This window comes from Typopeltis vanoorti, chromosome 5 (genome assembly GCF_054136105.1).
Source record: "Typopeltis vanoorti isolate ZY-2024b chromosome 5, IOZ_Tvanoo_1.0, whole genome shotgun sequence".
Taxonomy (NCBI): Eukaryota; Metazoa; Arthropoda; class Arachnida; order Uropygi; family Thelyphonidae; genus Typopeltis; species Typopeltis vanoorti.
Window position 1 is genome coordinate 64,841,720 of NC_143553.1, and position 19,510 is coordinate 64,861,229.

General features: G+C 36.5%; 1 protein-coding gene across 1 annotated transcript in view; it reads left to right on the top strand.

The window, feature by feature from the left end:
• Window positions 1-4,557: 4,557 nt before the first annotated feature.
• LOC150106481 (protein neuralized-like) overlaps window positions 4,558-19,510 on the top strand; it is a 174,262-nt gene continuing 159,309 nt past the window's right edge. The window contains exon 1 of the mRNA XM_090393147.1: window positions 4,558-4,823. Within this exon, the coding sequence (XP_090249273.1) occupies window positions 4,781-4,823 (43 nt within the window). The 5' untranslated portion in view covers window positions 4,558-4,780. The remainder of the gene's footprint in view (window positions 4,824-19,510) is intronic.

Consider the following 19,510-nt stretch of genomic DNA (forward strand, 5'->3'; position numbering starts at 1 on the left):
AATATGGCCAACAAAACAATTGCTGAAGTTACCGAAGAGCTAAAACAAAGAATTACAGCGACTGCACAGAAAATTAAAAGATATGAAGCAAGAATAAACCAATATGTACAAAATATGCAATTTCGACAGAACCAAACCAACGTCAGTTCTTTCAGTCTCTCCAGAGAAATGCAAATGCAAACCATCAATCACCCAGAAAAGAAGAAACACTCAAATTTTGGAAGTCAATCTGGGATAATCCTATTGAACACAATAAAGATGCTTCATGGATTAAGGAAATAGAATCAGAAATGAAACAAAAACAAATGCAAAATGTTATTATCACTAAAGAAATGGTCAGTGCTCAACCTAGAAAAAAAAACTGGAGTGCACCTGGCAAAGACGAACTACATGGATTTTGGTTAAAACATCTAACCAGTCTACATGATCGAATGGCAGAACAATTTAATTATTTGTTGCAGTCAGGCTCAGTGGAAGACTGGGTGATATCTGGGCGCACTTTTCTCTTCATGAAAGATACGTATAAGGGTGCAGACCCAAGTAACTATCGTCCAATAATATGCCTACCAACTATGTTTAAGCTGTTCACTGCAATCATAGCAAATTCCATATACCAGTACTTATCAGATAATCAGATTTATCCGATTGAACAAAAAGGCAATTTTCAAAAATCTAGAGGAACAAAAGACCCGATCCTTATTAATAAAATGATTCTCAGAAACTCAAAAAGACGAAAAACTAATTTAAACATGGCATGGATAGACTACAAGAAAGCATTCGATTCCCTCCCACACTCCTGGATCCTAAAATCACTAAACATATTTGGAATTAGCAAAAACATATGTTCGTTTCTGGCTACTGCTATGAAATTATGAAAAACAACATTAATAATAAATAATGAGCGATTTGAAGATATCAACATTAAACGTGGAATTTTCCAAGGTGATTCCTTGTCACCATTGCTCTTCAACATTTCTTTGGTACCTTTGTTTATGATTCTGAAGAAAACAAACTTGGATATGAAATTCCTAAATGTAATATTAAAATTTCCCATCTGTTGTATATGGATAACTTGAAGCGATATGGAAAATTGATTCTTTATTGAACACAGTTCATATTTTCAGTCAGTCCATCTAAATGGAATTCGGTTTAGATAAATGCGCAATTTTATCTGTTAACATGTTCATTGCCAATCAAGCGATGTCGCGTGATGCGAGTTCTCACCAAACGGCCGATCACGCGTTATCGCGTGGACGTCGCTAACTAAATAAAAAAAAAATTTAAAAAAATTTGGCCACCACACGAAATTCCAATTTTCAGCTTGGCAATAAAAGTGTTAAACGAGGAAAAATTAATGACACTAGCAATTTTAATTTTGATCAAGAGAAATATATAAAAGCAATTTCAGCTGACGAATTATAAATACCTAGGAATATTAGAAGCCAATGATATTCTCCACTCGAAAGTTAAACAACAAGCAGCATCAGAATACATTAAAAGAGTTAGAAATATTCTGAAAACAAAACTAAATGGATTAAACACAATTAGAGCAATGAATTCTTGGGCTTTACCAATGACCCGATACACGGCTGGCATAATAAAATGAAAAAAAAAAAAAGACCTAGACAAATTATACCGCAAAACTAGAAAACTAATGGCTATGCATCATGCATTACATCCACGAAGTGATGTTGACCCGTAGTACCTACCGAGGAGAATAGGTGGACGCGGTCTGCTGCAAGTGAGACAGGCTGTGGAAGAAGAAGAAATTGGTTTAAGAAATTACATCGAAATAGCTTTGAGCCAATGCTTCATGCAATTACACAAGAGGGCCTTCTAAAAGCAATAAGAAACAAATCCGATTACAAAAAGGAACAACAAAATATCCGATGCGTGCGCTGGAAAAATAAACCCTTGCATGGCCAATTTCTGCGAGATACTGAGGACAAAATTGACGTGAACAAGACATGGCAATGGCTTCAACACGGATACATTAAAAAAGAAACAGAATAATTTATTCTAGCAGCTCAAGAACAGGCATTATAAACTAATGCAATCAAAGTAAAAATTTTCAACATCAATAATAACAGCAAATGCAGATTATGTGATCAGAAAGATGAGACTGAAGAACATCTAATCAGTGCCTACAGCAAAATAGCTCAAACTGACTATAAATACCGCCATGATCAAGTGGCCAAAATAGTTCATTGGCATGTATGCAAAAAATATGGCTTTCCTACTTCTGATAACTGGTGGCAGCATAAAATAGAGACTGCATTGGAAAACGAAACAGCAAAAATTCTCTGGGACTTTAGAATACAAACTGATCGGCATTTGGAACACAACTGACCTGACATCACAATTATCGAACATCGACAGGTTTGGATTATCGATATTGCGGTACCCAGTGATAACAATATTAACAACAAAAAACTGGAAAAAATTACTAAATATCGAGATCTGGCAATCGAAGTTGGCCGACTGTGGCTTAAACACACCAAAGTCATCCCAACAGTTATCGGTGCACTTGGTGCAACTTCAAAGAAGCTGTCCAACTCTTTACAGCAATTAAAAATCAATGAAGTGACCCCATTTGACCTACAAAAAACAGCATTACTTGGAACAGTCCATATTTTACGACGCTATCTGACGGACTATTCTTAAATTCTTGGGTAGAATCTGAATTGTTCTGAATCAAATTTTTGTTTATATGATATCTTGTTTTGACTGTGTATCAATTATGTGAATAAAATAATAATAATAATAATAATAATAATAATAATAATAATAATAATAATAATAATAATAATAATAATAATAATAATAATAATAATAATAATAATAATAGCGGGAGCCTGTGTAGCTCAGTGGATGTTCAATAATATATGATTTTAACTATTTTGTTTTAGTGTTTTATTGGAAGGCGATGAATTTAGGAAAAAAGTTCGTGGAATTTGCAATGCTTGAGATATACTAACCTGTTGATGTTTAGACCAATCCTCTCTGATTGTTATTCCTCACCCATCCAACGTTGGCGTACACGAGCTCATACCCACGTGAATATGCTCAACAATACTTTGGTATCCAGGATGCCTTCAAATGTCAACAATCGGTTTGTAACTTAATTCATACTGTTGTTCTCTTGTAATAAATTTTTCTGTTTTGAACCCTGACGAAGTCTTCTAAGAAGATGAAGCTAGTTATGCGATCAATTAACCAATTGTTTTCTATTTACTCTGAATTAGAGAAAGATGTTGGAAGTTTTTTTCACTTGGTTAGACTATATATTATATATTTAGTTTAATCCTTTATCCAAATGTAAGCAAACAATATCTGCACATTGTTATACATGTCCTCAAGGAGATGTGCTTTGCATTATGGGACACTAAGGAAAGCAATGAGAACTTAGTCCGCCTTTGTCACGAGTTGCCCCAGTTCTGAAAGGATTAAGCAAAATATATAATTTATGTTTTCTAATGAAATTTTCTATTTATTTCTATTTAAACCCAGGCGATCAAATCTCTGCACAGCAATCGATATATTCTTCTTATTAAAGCCCTATACAATCGAATCATAACATCCTTACTTCTACATGTTCGTGTTTTCTGCATCATTACCATAATCCGTGGTAGTGCCCTCACAATTTTAGCAAAAACAAGTTTCAACCAAAATTTCAGGTCTCTATCAATCATTAATCCCAGATCTTTCATTTCCTCCACCACTGAGATATTCTTGCCAACCTTATATTCTGTATCACATCCCAAATCTTAAAACCTTACACTTTGTTACATTGAACAGGCAACTCACTCACTCGCCCATTCACATAGCCTTCTCAAGTCCTCTTGAAAGGCTACAACATCCGTTCTATTCCCCATAGCTCTTCCCAACTCCGCATCATTTGCAAACAACTGTTTATCTTCATTCAAGCGCTTCCCAGTGTCATTCATACAAATTAAACAACAACTGCCACCAAAACTTACCATTGGGAACACACGACTAGTGACTCTCCTCTTCTGGGTATCGCTCTCCCATACACAAATTGCCGAAAAATATCTGACAACCAATCTCCAATCTAATGCATTAATCTTGTATCCAATTCCGTTTGTTCCATTTTAATTACCAGCTTGTCATGTCACCATCTATCAAAGGTCTTTGCAAAATCTAAATATAATACTGTATATGCATCCTCTGGTGATAATATTTTTATAGATGTTTAAATTGTAAGTTTCCCTCCTTTGGTATTTATTTTGTTTACCTTTTCAAGGAGTACTTTTATTGACGATTGGCAACACTGAATTCTACGGAAATTAAGGACCTTCCACGATGAGTCTCTTGACTCCATGGAGGCGTGAATAATAATAATAATAAAATCACCTAATGTACATCACAAAATGCTGTCCGTGACAAACAGAACCTCTGCACCTCACTAAGGCTCTAATTAGAGCCTTTCACCTCACAGTAGGGGATGTTTCGTTATAATACGAAATCCCCCTGTCGGCAATATTAATAAGTTGCTTTGCTTTCTAAAATAAACAATTCTTAATCCATGGATGAACATCTGTGTCATAGAGTAGGAAAGTTCTGTGAATGTTTCATCGGTTATGTGTAAACAGTTTTGGTTTAATGGCTCCACAGCTATAGCAACAAAGTTGCTATGATTTAATTTATACAGATTATTTCTCCCCTCCCTAAGTGCTCTTATATATCTTATATATATATATGTGCTGCAGAATATATTTTCAAAGTCTTCCTATTGTAATAAAATTAGAAAAAAGGCGGAATGGGTGCTAATAGCAGTGTCTTACCAGGAGCACGAATTAATGGCAAGTATATTTGCTTTTCATATTTTCGTTCAAAAAAAAAAAAAAAGAAAAGAAAGAAAGCTACCCGATACTGTACTTATTTGATAAGATTTTGTGAGTGCCTGATAAATAAGAACCTAGAAAATATTAGAAACTTTCGAATAGCAGTAAAGGTATTGGTGCAGAAGAGATAATTACGCTGGAAATTTTTCATAGCAAAATTTTCATAATAAGCATTGCCGTATGGACTAAGAAAGAACCACAAAGAAATTTTGACTCTCAACGTTTATTTATGCATCGTTACAGTAAATTTATATTAGGGTGTTTCTCTGAAATTAAAGTTTAGAGATACATATCCTTAGTATGGAAGTTAAAGTAATTATGCTAATGTGATTTACAATAAGAATTTTTAAAAAATTGTTGTTTAAGCCCTCTTATTTTTGATAAATGGCTAAATTAATATTTTCAAAATATTAGATAATTGAACATGAGAACGGTTAAATCACGTGAGTGATGTGTACGCTTACATACATTGCTGGAAAACAGAAGCAAAACAGGGAATGAGTTTGTTTCAGAGCTCAAATAATGAAAGTATAATGAAATTCAGCATTATTTCATGCATTATATACACATGCTTGCACAGTAAATAATTTTAATATTTAATCAGCTGATGCCTTCGCGATTGTTACACTAACACCAGTGCTAGATATGAAATGTGGAATGATTACATGTTCAAACATCCGATGTGACTTTAGACTTTACACCACAATTATATGATTCATTTTTGTTATGTTATACATAGGCCAAACTTTTGAGTAAGGTGTCTGAGAAGTCGAATATTATTCATTGTAACAATTTATTGATATGCTATGCTAGTTGTCCAAATGCATTCTCTATTGTCCATTTATCTACTTGGTGTGAAATGGAACAATTTTGATCCTTGAATATTGACAATTTGCCATTTATCATTGAGAGAAAGGGTGTACCTACAGAAAATTGCAGAGATGTTGTATGAGCAGACTGCATGTCACTTGAAGTAATTAAACATGAAAACATTTAAAGAACAAGATGTTGAAAGTTTCCTTTCACTTGATTATATTGTAAATTAAAGAAGCCAAGAAATTATATTCTTGGTTTCCTATATCCTTTATCCAAGTGTAAGCAAACAAAGCTTGTGTGTGAAATCACTTCAGTACTGGGCTTATTGTATATATAGGCTAATGACTTCACATCAGTTGACTTAGTATCCCATAATGCAATACACATATCCTTATGGACATGTATGATGCTATGCATTATGGGAAGGACCACTACCCAAACCAGTTTAAACCTTTATTTATAGTATAACCAAGTGAAAGCACTTTCAACACCTATCTCTAATCCAAAGTATTTTAGCAATAAGGTGTGATGCCTTTTGGCTACTTGTATATATCACTTCTGGGTCTGACTCCCACTGATGAGACCTCAATAAAGGTCGAAATTGGTCTGGGTAGTGATGCTTCTTATAATGCATAGCTTTATACATGTCTGTAAACATGTGCATTGCATTATGGGATACTAAGGCAATTGATGCGAAGTCATTAGCCTCTGTACACAATTAGCTCAGTCGTGAAGTGACTTCTGGTGCAAACTTTGTTTGCTTACATTCAGATTAAGGATGAAACCAAGAATATAATTTCTTATCATCTTTAATTTAATTAAAGAACAAGTTTTGCTCATTTGTGATATACATGTGATGTGTGTGTGCACACTTGCATATATCAATGGAAAAAGAAGAAAAAACTGGAAATGGGTTAGTTTCAGATCTTGAAGAATGCAAGTGGGATGGCATTCAGTTTCAGTGTTGTATGAGAAGGGGAATATTTAGCATCAGAATATTTAACTGACTGATGTTTTCACAGTTGTTACGCTAACACCAGTGTAAGATAATACATGAAATGAAAGTATTCTGAACTGGGCTGTTAAGACAAGGATTTATAATTTGATGTGACTGGCATTCAATTTTGTTATGTTGTGCACAGATACATTGTAATAAAATGCTTGTCAGGTGTATGAGAAGTGAATGCTATTCGTTGTTACCCCTAACAGTCTGTTGATATGTGTGCGCCCTATTGTTCATTGTTATCTACTGTAAGGAAATTAGTTTTAAAGGTATGTTTGACACCTGAATATTGACAATTAGCCATTTATCATTTGTTTACAAGGAAATTGCAAAGATATTACATAAGAAAATACAGCTGGTGACATAATGAAAGAGGTTCCACAGCAAAGACAGAATTGAATCAACATTACAAGCAGAGAAGTATTAAAAAAATGGCCTTGCATGTGAAACATGATTTTACAAAAAATGAAATAAAACCTTTAGGCTTTTAAAGTTAAGTACACCTGTTGAATGCAGAACAAGATTCCTTTTCAGACTATGGAGTGGAGAGCGATTAAATGACAGATGTAATGGCTGGGTAGGAGGAGGAAACTATTCATCACTGAAGCATAAATATAAAATTTGTGTTAAATATAAAGTTTGTGGAAAAAGGGGATGATAGAATACAGTAGTGTGGTGTAATATTGGGTTGATGAGAGTAACATGTTAAGTTCATTAATTGTGAAAGAGCAGTAGTATATTGCAAACGAAATGAGCTCAAACACTGCCTGTTTGAGTGGATAGTCTTTTCAACCAACAGGCTATTATCCATATCCCACTGCAGCATGGACATTTATGAAAGGCTTTAGGTGGAAAATAATTTGATTACTTTTATGAGACCTGTACTCTGCTTATTGAAGAACTGAAGTAGCTTGAAAGAAAAAAAAAAGTACCATGCTTAATTTCTAAAATATGGTTCCTGGATTTATGACCGTTAGCTCATCTACAGTGCTAAATATATGATAGCTTTACAGCCCTTTTTTCATCATCTAATTCCTGACATGTACTCTCAAGGGGGTGTAAAAGATATGATAGTACTACATGAAAAACTTACATCATCATCACTAACTTCCTATCTACAATTTTCCTCCAAATCAATCTGTTACCTCTCAAGAGGCTAACATAATCAGCTGTTATATTTCTGTCTTCTAAGGCACTTTTTACCGGTCTTCCTTTGGATCTTTTTCCCGTGAGTCTCGCAGAGAACAATTGTTTTGCTAATCTTTCCTTTCGCATTCTGTTTAAGTGACCATACCACTGAGATTAGCTCTGCTAACACATTCCTGGATGCTAACAATGTCAGGTTCTTTCCTAATATCCTCATTTTTAATATGATATTGCCATCTGTTCGTGCCCCTAATCTTTCTCAGGACACTCGTATCTGTGGTCTCTAGTCTTTGGCCAAGTGTTTTATTTCTAAACTAGCTCTCAGATCCATAAGTTAAAATTGGTCTGAACACTGTCTTGTATACAACTAATTTAGTGTTTCGACTAATTTCTCTCTTATTCCATGTAAATTTATTCATTTGACTTCCTACCATACCAGCTTTGTTTATTCTGTTGTCTATTTTCATATTTACCATATTTGCCAGCGTATAAGATGCACTTTTTTTCTTCGAAAACAGGTCTGAAAAACAGGGTGCGTCTTATACGCCGATATTCAGTTTTTTATTATTTTCATTTCTGGAAATTTTCTGTGTTCCGAGTCACGTGATTTCTTTCTTGCTTCCTTGCAGTGTGTGAGAGCATTCCAGTGACGTAGAGTTCAGTGGATGCCCATGTGCTGTCATAGACGATTACAGCTGTGTTCCTGTCCGTTTAAACTTTCCAGTTGTTGTCGCAGTTGTGAACGGTGATAAATTTCTGCCATTAAATTTTCTCTAAATGTCTTGGCAAATTATGGCTGAAAAACGTCGGCAATGCTGCAATATTGCATACAAGCTATGTGTGATTGCGTATGCTAAAGAAAATGGAAACAGGACTGCAGAGAAGCATTTTGGGCTACCCCCAACTGAGAAAATGATAAGAACTTGACGGAATCAGGAAGAGGATCTAAAAAAAGCAACTCACAATAAACATAATCTACGAAGTCTTCTTCTTCTGCAGCTTCTCCCACTTAAGTAGGGTCACTGTTGATGATGAGTCTCCTCCACATCTTCCTGTCTTGGGCTGTCACGACATCCAAGTTCTTCATCCTCAAGTCCTCTTCTACCAGCTCCCTCCATCTCTTCTTTGGCCACCCACGCTTCCTCCTTCCTTTCACATCCATCTGCATGACCCTTCTTCCCACATATTTGGCCTCCCTCCTCATCACATGACCAAATCATCTCAACCTTGCCTCCTGTATCTTCGCTCCTAAGTTCGTAACTTTCACTGTTCCCCTCACATAGTCATTTCTCAGATGATCCTTTCTGGTCACACTGCACATCCACCTAAGCATTCTCATCTCTGCTACTTCCATCCTGCTGATGTTATTTTTCCTCAGGGCCACAGTTTTCATAGCTGGCCTCACTACTGTCCTATAGATTTTGCATTTCAGATTGATCGGCACCCTCTTATCGCATAACATTCCAGCCATCTCCCTCCAGTTCCTCCAATCCATTTGTATCCTGCATCCCACTTCCTTCTCAGCTCCTCCATCTTCTTCCACTGTTGAACCTAAGTATCTAAAGTCCCTCACCTTCCTGATGACATTTCCTTCCAGCTCCAGATCTGTCTCCTGGCCACCACGCACTGTGCAACACATATACTCTGTCTTACTTCTGCTCAGTCTCATATCTCTCTCTTCCAGTACTTTTCTCCATCTTTCCTGTTTAGTTCCCACTTCTTCTCTTGAATCTGCACACAGCAAGATGTCATCTGCATACAACATTGTCCAAGGCACATCTTCTCTCACCTCCTCCGTCACTGCCTCCATCACAATATTAAACAGAAACGGACTTAATTCCAACCCTTGATGCAAGCCAACTGTTACTTGAAAACATTCTGTCTCTCCCAGACAGGTCCGAACTCTTGTCTTCACATTTCTGTACATCTCCCGCACCAACCCGACATATTTCTCCGGTACCTTCTTCTCCCTCAGACACCTCCAGACTTCTTGCCTTGGCACTCTATCGTATGCTTTCTCCAGATCAATAAATGCCAGATGTAGCTCCCGTTGTTTCTCTCGAAACTTTTCTATCATCTGCCGTAACCCAAAGATAGCATCTGTTGTTGATCTACTAGGCATGAAGCCAAATTGTTCCTTTGCAATCTCCACCTCCTTCCTCAATCTTCCATCAAGAACCCTTTCTAGGATTTTCATTGGTGGAACATCAAATTTATTCCTCTGTAATTCTTACAGTCTTGTGCATCCCCTTTACCCTTGTAGATGGGGACAAGAGTACTCTCCCTCCATTCCTCGGGTATGTTTTCCTGTTGGCAAACTTTCATGAACAGGTCCCACAGCAGGTCAATTCCCTCTTCCCCCAGTGCCATCCATGCCTCCACTGGAATCCTGTCGGGGCCCACCGATTTTCCATTCCTCATCATGGAATCCGTCACTTCCACTCTACTGATGTTCTGCACCATCCCCTCAGAAGGCTGCCCATCTTCTCTGTGAGTCCTTGCATTTTCCTCATTCAAAAACCCTCAAAGTATATTCTCCATCTGTTTCTTATAATACTCTTCCTTCAGCGTCTTTGACCTGCCTGACATGTAAGATATCCTTTGCTGCTTTATTTCTACATTTTGCTAGTTGGTAAATTTTTCTCTGTTCTTCCTTTGTTTCTAATTGATCATACAGATCTTGATATGCCATGGCCTTTGCCTGTGCCATAACTCTCTTGGCTTCTTGCTTTCTCTCTCTGTACACCTCTCTGTCCTCTTCCACTCTTGACTCATCCCACTTCTGCTTTGCCTTCCTCTTAGCTGTCACTGCCACTTGTACATTATTATTCCACCACCAACCCTCCTTCTGCTCTCTAATCTTTCCAGATGTCTCACCAAGCACCTCGATTGCACAGCTCGGGATTACTTTTGAATTATGTTTCCACCAATCTTGTACACTTTCCAGTCCATCCGAAATCCTCTCTAACATTCTCTCCCTAAAACGATTCCTCACACATCACACACACTCTTCTTTTAAGCAAAACCACTTAATTGTCTTCATCCCATGGTTTCCAGAGGTTCTTATCTTCGATCTTATTTTAAAGTCTGCGCACAGCAGTTGGTGTTGCTGTGTCACTTGATCTGTTGGAATTACTTTACAATTTGTCACAACCTTAAGATGTTTTCTTCTAGTCAAAATGTAATCAATTTGTGAACTGTTGTTACCACTCCTAAATGTTATCAAATGTTCTTTCTCCCTTGTAGAAAAATGAGTTCCTAATTGCCAGATCAAATGCTACTGCAAAGTCCACAATCCTCTCTCTCCTTCCTGGTTCATCATTCCCACTACGTGGCCACCATGCACCCTTTCACAGTCTCTATTCTGTCTCCCTATGTGTCCGTTCAAGTCTCCTCTGACAATCACCATCTCGTTTTCTTCCAGTTCCCTCATTTCTTCATCTAACACGTTCCAGAACTCATCTTTCTCCTCTGCTGTACAGCCAACTTGCAGGGCATATACACATAATACGACCACCCGCTCTTCTCCAAGACCCAATTTCATTTGCACGATCCTGTCATTCCTTCTACCCACTTCCAGTACTTTGCCCTTCATTCTGCCACACACCACAATTCTGACACCATTTCTTCCCCCTTTATTCGCTCCAGAGTAGAAGAATTTATATCCACCTCCCAGTTCCTTTGCCTTTTCCCCCCTTCCACCTTGTCTGCTGCACACACAAAATGTCCAACTTCCTCTTCATCATGTCTGCCACCTCTCTTCCCCTTCCAGTCATGCTTCCAACATTCAGTGTTCCCACTCGCAACATCCTCTCCACCTGCTGGGCTTGCTTCTTTAACTGCACCCGCCCTTGATGCAGTAGCCCTCTTCCACTTCTCACAGCTGTAGGGCGATGTGGCTGTGTGTCGCTTAAGGGGTATTCCCTAGCCCTTATATCATTCTCTCTTTGACTCATGTCATAGCTAGAGCTGGCAGTGAAGTTTTACCACCGGATGCCCTTCCTGACACCTATTGAGGCTAGCTTGCCTCCTTCGGTGGCTGCATAAGATGAAACGACTTAGCAAGATAGGAAAGATTCACCCCTAGCCCTCGAATACCCTAATAGCATCAGGGGGAAGGAGCAGGGATAGGAGAAAGAAGCAAAGAAAGAAGGGGAGGGACCAGTCTACAGAATAATATAACAGATGTATATTACATGAAGTAAGGCATGGTCCAGCATCAGGTACCTCAGGTTTGCCATGCCCGTACTCGTTAAAGTGAGCCCTTGAGGTTTTGTGAGCCTGTGAGTTCCACAAAGTGGAACTGCAAAATGGCCAGAACTTGAGGCAGAACTGAATACGTGGATTTTAGACCACAGAAAAGTGGGACTTTCAGTGTCTACAAATTGAATTTCATCGATTCGTCATTTACGCAAGGAAACGAGAAATTTTGAACTTGCGCAAATAGGAAACATGGATGGGGTTCCACTAACTTTTGATGTGCCCTCAAACAAAACTGTAGATTCCAAGGGCACAAAAAGTGTTACTGTTAAAACTTCTGGGCACGAAAAGCTCACTACACAGTTGTTTTATCCTGCTGTGCTGATGGGATAAAATTGCCACAACTATTGATTTTAAAATGAAAGACGCTACCCAAAGAAAAAAACTGCTTAAAGGAGTGTTTGTACATGTTAATGCAAAAGGATGGAGGAGGAATAAAGTTATGGATAGATAAAATTTGGTCTAGGCACCCTGAAGGACTTTTGAAGAAGCCTGCCCTGTTAGTATGGGATCAGTTTCGTTCTCACAGAACAGAAGATGTTAAAAACTCAGTTAGCTGTCATTCCAAGAGGTCTAACTAGTCAGCTTCAACCTTTAGATGTCTGTATTAATAAACCATTTAAGGGATTTATGAAGGGGAAGTAGAACAGCTGGATGCAATCTTCAGATTTTGAAGTTATGCCATCAGGAAGAGGCCTAGCATTTCACAAATTTGTGAGTGGGTCAAAGCTTCAATGGATGCTGCAGAAACTGAGACAGTGGTTAAATCATTTACGAAGTGTGGCATTAGTAATGCACTGGATGGTACAGAGAACAATTTGTTGTATGAGGACTCAGATTCTGATTTAGAAGAGGTTTCAAGTGTCTCTTCATTTAGCTCTGGAGATGAATTCTGGGTTTTGATGAAGAAGATTAAAAGATGGGACTCTTTCCTAGTTAGATTAGGTATTTGTTGAAAGTAGACCTACTTTTTACTTTATATTTGAAATACTGTAAATTGATTATAATAGTCAGTGATAAAGTTTTTTCCTAAAAAATGTGTACAAAAAAGGGGATGCATCTTATAGGTAGGTGTGTCTTATACGCCGGCAAATACGGTAATTTACCATCTTTACTAAAAATTGTTCCTAAGTAGCTGAAATGTTTTACTTGTTCTATAGGTTCTCCATTCACAATGCAGTTGATATTTTAAGTGCTTCTGTCTATTTGCATTGTCTTTGTTTTCTTTTGCTGACCTTCATACCATATCCATTACAACAGTTATTCAGTTAGTCAGGGAATCTTGCAGACTTGTACTGATTTATTTAAAAGTACAGGAAAACCTTGCTTAATGCAGATTCAATATGCACAATAATCAGTTAGCGTGATAGAGTGAAATGATACTGTTTCTTGCTTTAAGTGAGTGATTAGTTGGTTAATTTGATTTTTTATATTACACAAAACTTTATCGCCAATCTGCAGCGAGCGGCAGTGCTTGTCAATGTAGCAGGCAGTGGTAGTGCAGCTGGCAGTGGCCGGAGACACACAGCAGTTGACTCCAAGTTATCATCGCAAGCACACGTGCAGACGCTGTTCTCTTTCTCAATCACTTTTACTTCATACTTATAAGGCTTTGGTGATCCAGCTTATCCTTGGTCTTTCCCTTCCCCTTTGTGTATTTGGTGGTTTTCCATCCCTGTGGGGCAATGTAAGGTAATCTCTGCTGATGCATTCTGTTCACTAATATTAAGAAAGCCCAAGATCAACAGCCTTCAAGATCTTTCAAGAAAGACTTCATTAAGAGAAGAGTGGTGAAGATGGACTCAAGAAGTACTCAACCCATCTTGACTGAAGAGAATCAATCATAAGGCTTTATTATATTCAACCCCTGATATGGAAAAGAGAAAGATGATAAAGAAAACGGTAGTAATAAAAAGAGACGAAAAGTAATTACGTTAGAGAAAAAGCTGGATTGTATTATTAGCGCCACATGAAAGTGGCACTAGTTATACAATGATTGTGCGAGACCTGGCATACAGTGATTCTACAGTATGGACTATATTAAATAAAAACAAGGAATACAAAGAACAAGGAAAAGTTGCTACTGCTTGATGAAAGTTTTTTTTTTTTTTCACTTGGCTGTGCTACCAGTTATATATTTAGTTTAATCCTTTATCCAAGTGTAAGCAAACAAAGTTTGTGCCTTAAGTATTTTCAGGCAACTCATGGTAAAGGTGGTATAAGTTGTGATCACTTGTCTTAGTATCCCATAATGCAAAGCACATCTTCTTGCGGACATGTATACTGCTATGCGTTAAGGGAAGGGTCACTACCCAGACCAGTTTCGACCTTTATTGAGATTTCGTCAGTGGGACCAGACCCAGAGGTGGTGATACTAAGGTGGAAGTAATGCAGAAGTCATATCACCATATACCAGTTGCCAAAAGGTGTCAACATCTTATTATTAAAATTCTCTGGATTAGAGATAGTTGATGGAAGTTTTTTCACTTGGCTATGCTGCCAATTATATATTTGGTTTAATCCTTTATCTAAGTGTAAACAAACAAAGTTTGCTCCTGAAGTATTTTCAGGATTAGGGCAACTTGTGGTAAAGGTGGTATAAGTTCTGATCACTTGCCTTAGTATCCCATTGTTTGCTTACACTTAGATAAAGGATTAAACCAAATATATAATTGTTGCTACTGCTTCTTTAAGCATGCAGATCACCCGAAAGAGAAGCCATTTAATGATCGAAATGGAGCGTCTTCTATCAATCTGGATTGAGGATTATAACCAAAAAGTAATACCTCTTAGTACAAAGAATATTCAGGCAAAACCTCTCAATATTTTTACATCACTGAAAGAGACCAAATTTCAAGAGGAATGTGAAAGCTTTACTGCGAGTTAAGGATGCTTCTACCTTTTTCAAAATCGAGCTGGACTGCATAACGTAAGAATAACTGGAGAATCTGCTTGTGCTGATAAAGATTCTGCGATCAAGTTTTCTGAAGAATTGCCAAGGATAATTCAGGAGGATGATTATGACAAACATGAAATATTCACTGTCGACGAAACTGGTCGATGTCTGGAAGTGTATGCCAACAAAATCTTTCCTAACTAAAACTGAAGCATCTCAACCAGGATACAAAGTATCTAAAGATTGTCTTACACTTTTATTAGGAGGCAATGCAGAAGGCAACCTTAAACTCAAGCCTCTGTTAGTTTATGGTGCTCAAAATCCAAGATCTAACATTATTGAAGAAATCAGCACAATTAGAAAATAATTTTCATTTAATGAACTGGATAATGAAGATGTGAGAAACTTGCTCGATTCCCATACAGAACAGTTAAGCGAGAATGATTTCCTTCAACTTGAAGAACAGTGTACATATGAAGAAGATAAGAAGTGTGAACAAGAAGACAATGCTACTACTAAGAAGCTAACTACAACAGAACTTGAGCTAGTTTTCAATCACATTGAGCATGCAAGGAAATTTTGTTTGATGCTGATTCTGATATGGAACGAAGCTTCAAAGTCTGCAGAAATCTTGATGAAGCGATCACCAGGTATCGCAAATTTCATGACAAGATGAAAAAGTTGACCAGTATTCAAACATCTTTACTTAATTTTTTTTGTAAAAAAGTAGCTCAATCAAATGTTTAAATATTAAATAAAAATTTAAGCAATTGATTTTTATTAACTTCAATGATTTTATCTTCTAATATAGCTTATACTGTAATTTTTTTCAATTTTACACAAACTGATGGATGAATTATAATTATTCCTATTGTTTATTGTATTCACTTAACGTGCATTAATTGATGGATTAATTAATCGCATTAAGCGAGGTTTTCCTGTATAACATCAGCTGCATAGAGTAAAAAGCTGAGATTAACATTTCCAATTTTGATATCAGGTTTAATACCACTTTCCTTCATAATGTGATCCATATAGATAATGAATAACAGAGGGGATAATGTACATTCTTAAACTGTTCAAATTAAACATATTTGGTCGTTTGAAAGTTAAGCATAAAAAACTTATTGTTTAATACTGACCATATACAAATATTTTAACATCTTTGCCTAAAAGTTTCACTAGCAAACTGTCTACTTTTTCAAGGCGTTGACGGAAAAGTATAAAAAATACTAGTAAATGCAAATTGAAAGGAACATAAAAACGTTGTAAACACTCTAGTAGCTAAGGTTGCACGTTCGTGTGACAAAGACTGAGTGGACTTATTGTTCTTAATCATTATCACGCATGCGTGTTTGTTGTAAACGCATAATGTGATTACTAGCTAGCTGTAGTTCAGATGGATTTAGAGAGAGGATGAGGTTTTTCCATGAACTGTTAAGAATAGTACCCTGGTTTCTATTGAGGTTTCCACCAGTTTTTAACACTACTGCGGCTTCCTTGAATAAACGATGTCTATAATCGTCATCTAAATATAGCATGGAGCTATTTGACACTCTATCGTGTGGTTAGACGTACAGAAATGAAGTGCTAAGCCAGAAGAAATACTTCTGTTGTGGTTTACATCACCAACATGCTCTCTCTGTCTGATCTTAAAGCCGGCAGACACTGGAAGATACCTTCATTATACTTCTAACCATCACAAGACACACAAACTAACCATTATTCATATGTTGAAAAATAGAGCACGTAAGTTTATATCAGAAGAGGAGGATTCACAGACTGAAATCTCACTAATAGCCAAAACATTATCACAAAATGGATACCCTCCGAACATCATCAAAAAATATCTATACGGTGACAACCCCAGACAAGAAGAACCAAACTCCCAGCACATTTCTACTGTAGTGATTCCCTTCATCAGGTCAATTTCTTATCAAATAGCCAGAATACTAAAAGCCCACATCATCAGAGTGATCATCAAACATTTTTTAGGATCACCAAAAGACAAGGTGCCATTCTACAAATATCCAGGAGTATATTACATTCCTTGCTCCTGTGGTCTCGCCTACATCGGACAAACTTCACGGAGTTTGGAGATCAGACAGAGAGAGCACGCTGGTGATGTAAACCACAACAGAAGTATTTCTTCCAGCTTAGCACATCATTTCTGTATGTCTAACCACACGATAGAGTGGCAAAATAGCTCCATGCCATATTTAGACGACGATTATAGACATCGTTTATTCAAGGAAGCTGCAGTAATGTTAAAAACTGGTGGAAACCTCAGCAGAAACCAGGGTACTATTCTTAACCACCTTACCGGCCATTATGGATCAAATACGCATCTGCATATGCTTCGTATCCATCATATATTTCAATGTAATATCAATGGTATTACAATTTTATTATGCACTTCGCATCCATGATAACTTGAACGTCTATAGCCGTCTTGGCCGGTAGCGTGGTTAACAGTTCATGGAAAAACCTCATCCTCAGTGGCGGTCCATTAACTTTGGGGACCCTGGACTAACACTCTTTGTGGGGCCTATCCAATTAACCCAAGTTTGGGTTAGTTGTGGCGACTCATTTGCCATTTTGTCAAAAAACTTTTTTTTTATCCTTTTTTAATAGAAAAAATTATAGGCAACAGACATTGAAGAACTTTTTATTTTATTTGATGCACTTGGATATACAAACTTTTTTACGCAGTTATTATGAAAAAAGGTTTTGTATACATAACAAACATAAATAAAAAATAAAATATATTAGGTATTACTTTTAGTAACAAACAAAAAAACGAAAAACAAATTCTCACGTCAAGAATAAAGACTAAGAAAAAAAAATAATACTTAAAAATAAAATAAATAAAACATTCCAGGAGTTATATAATGTAAGTTTTTTTAATACATTAAAGAGACATTTAAAGAGTAACTCTTCTGCATTTTTGCACTGCAAATTCTTTTATTTGATCATCACATTGTAATTCTTTGGTTAAATCACAGTTTATGGAAAGAATTGATAAATAATTTAATCTTTCATTCGCCATTGTTGTTCTATATTTGTTTTCTATATAGGACATCCTGGAGAAGGATCGCTCTGCCTCACAGCTGTAGCAGCTACACAATATATTGTGTTGCTGCTACAATTTTGTTTAAGTACACCATGTTGTTTTAGTCTCGCGTATTGTGACAAACAGTGTTTTTGTGCTCTGAAGATGCTGGTTATAATACCAGCGAAATATCAGCATCAAGTTAATAAATTAATTATTTACTTAGTTTCTGTGTTCTATTATACCGTTAAAATAATAAACAACACGAGTCATATGAGTTTGGCTTAGTCTGTAAGTAGGATTTTAACTGAATGCATTCATTGACTAAATGTTCGTCTATATCATCCGAATAATAATCAATAACATTACGTGCACTTTCCAAGTCAATATTTTCGATATTAATGTCTTGCAAATCCATTAAAAATTTGAATCTTTTGCTAAATTCCCTGTAGACATTAAATTTTTTCTGCTTCATTTAGCGAAACTTTCTGTGTAGATTTTTCTGAAAATTTTGAAGTAATTACGTCTCTTTTTTAAATCACTGTATTCTTTTTTCACACTAGTACTTACTTTTTTGGCTGTCTCCTTGTATTCGTTTAGTTTCTGATCTGATTGTTTTCGTAAGTTGCTCACGAACACTTCTAACGAAGTAATCAATTTCTCACCTTCACATATGTCTAAGCCTGGGGTCTGAACTTTTTTGTTAACTAAATTGAATCTCTCTAAAATATCTTCCCAAAAAACAGTTAAAATCGCAGAGTAAAGTTTCGCCAAATCATTATATAATTTCTGTGCCTCTCTTCGAAAATCAAGTTTCTCATCTAAATGTTTTTAATATGTTAATGATATCACCGTAACTATTTTTTCAAGCTTTAACAGCATCATAGTGACAAGATGGATCGAACTCTGCTAGTAATTCCAGAGCCCCCATAAAATTATCATTGTGCGGAGAGCCAAACATTTCCTCGTGACCTCCAAATGCTAACCCTCTTACACTTAAATATTTCACGACTGCAATAACACGTTTTAGGACATTGTGGTAATATTCCGTATCTTTTCTTAGTTGCTCCTGCAACTGTGTGTCAATAACAGACTTATTTTCTTTTCGTGTTAACCATACTAATAACAATGATTTCCTATGTTCATTAGAATTTTCGTGACTTTCTAAACATGGTCCTATATGTTTTCTGTCAGAAAATCCGGTTGTGTATTGAGAAGGGATTTCAGAGAAAAGTTTGCACACTAGACAAAAAACATTTCCCATACTGGTAGAATAGCACAACTAAGACCTTTCCAGTAATTGACCATTTTTAATTTTTTTTGCAAAGAACTTATTTGAAAAGAGCATCTGTTTTGTTCTTTGTAATACTTTGTTGAAACTGGATATATATTTTTTGGATCTTTATTTTGGAAATAAGTCATTTCATGTGAGAGACAGTGATTAATAAAATTATCATTTAGCTGTGTAGGCC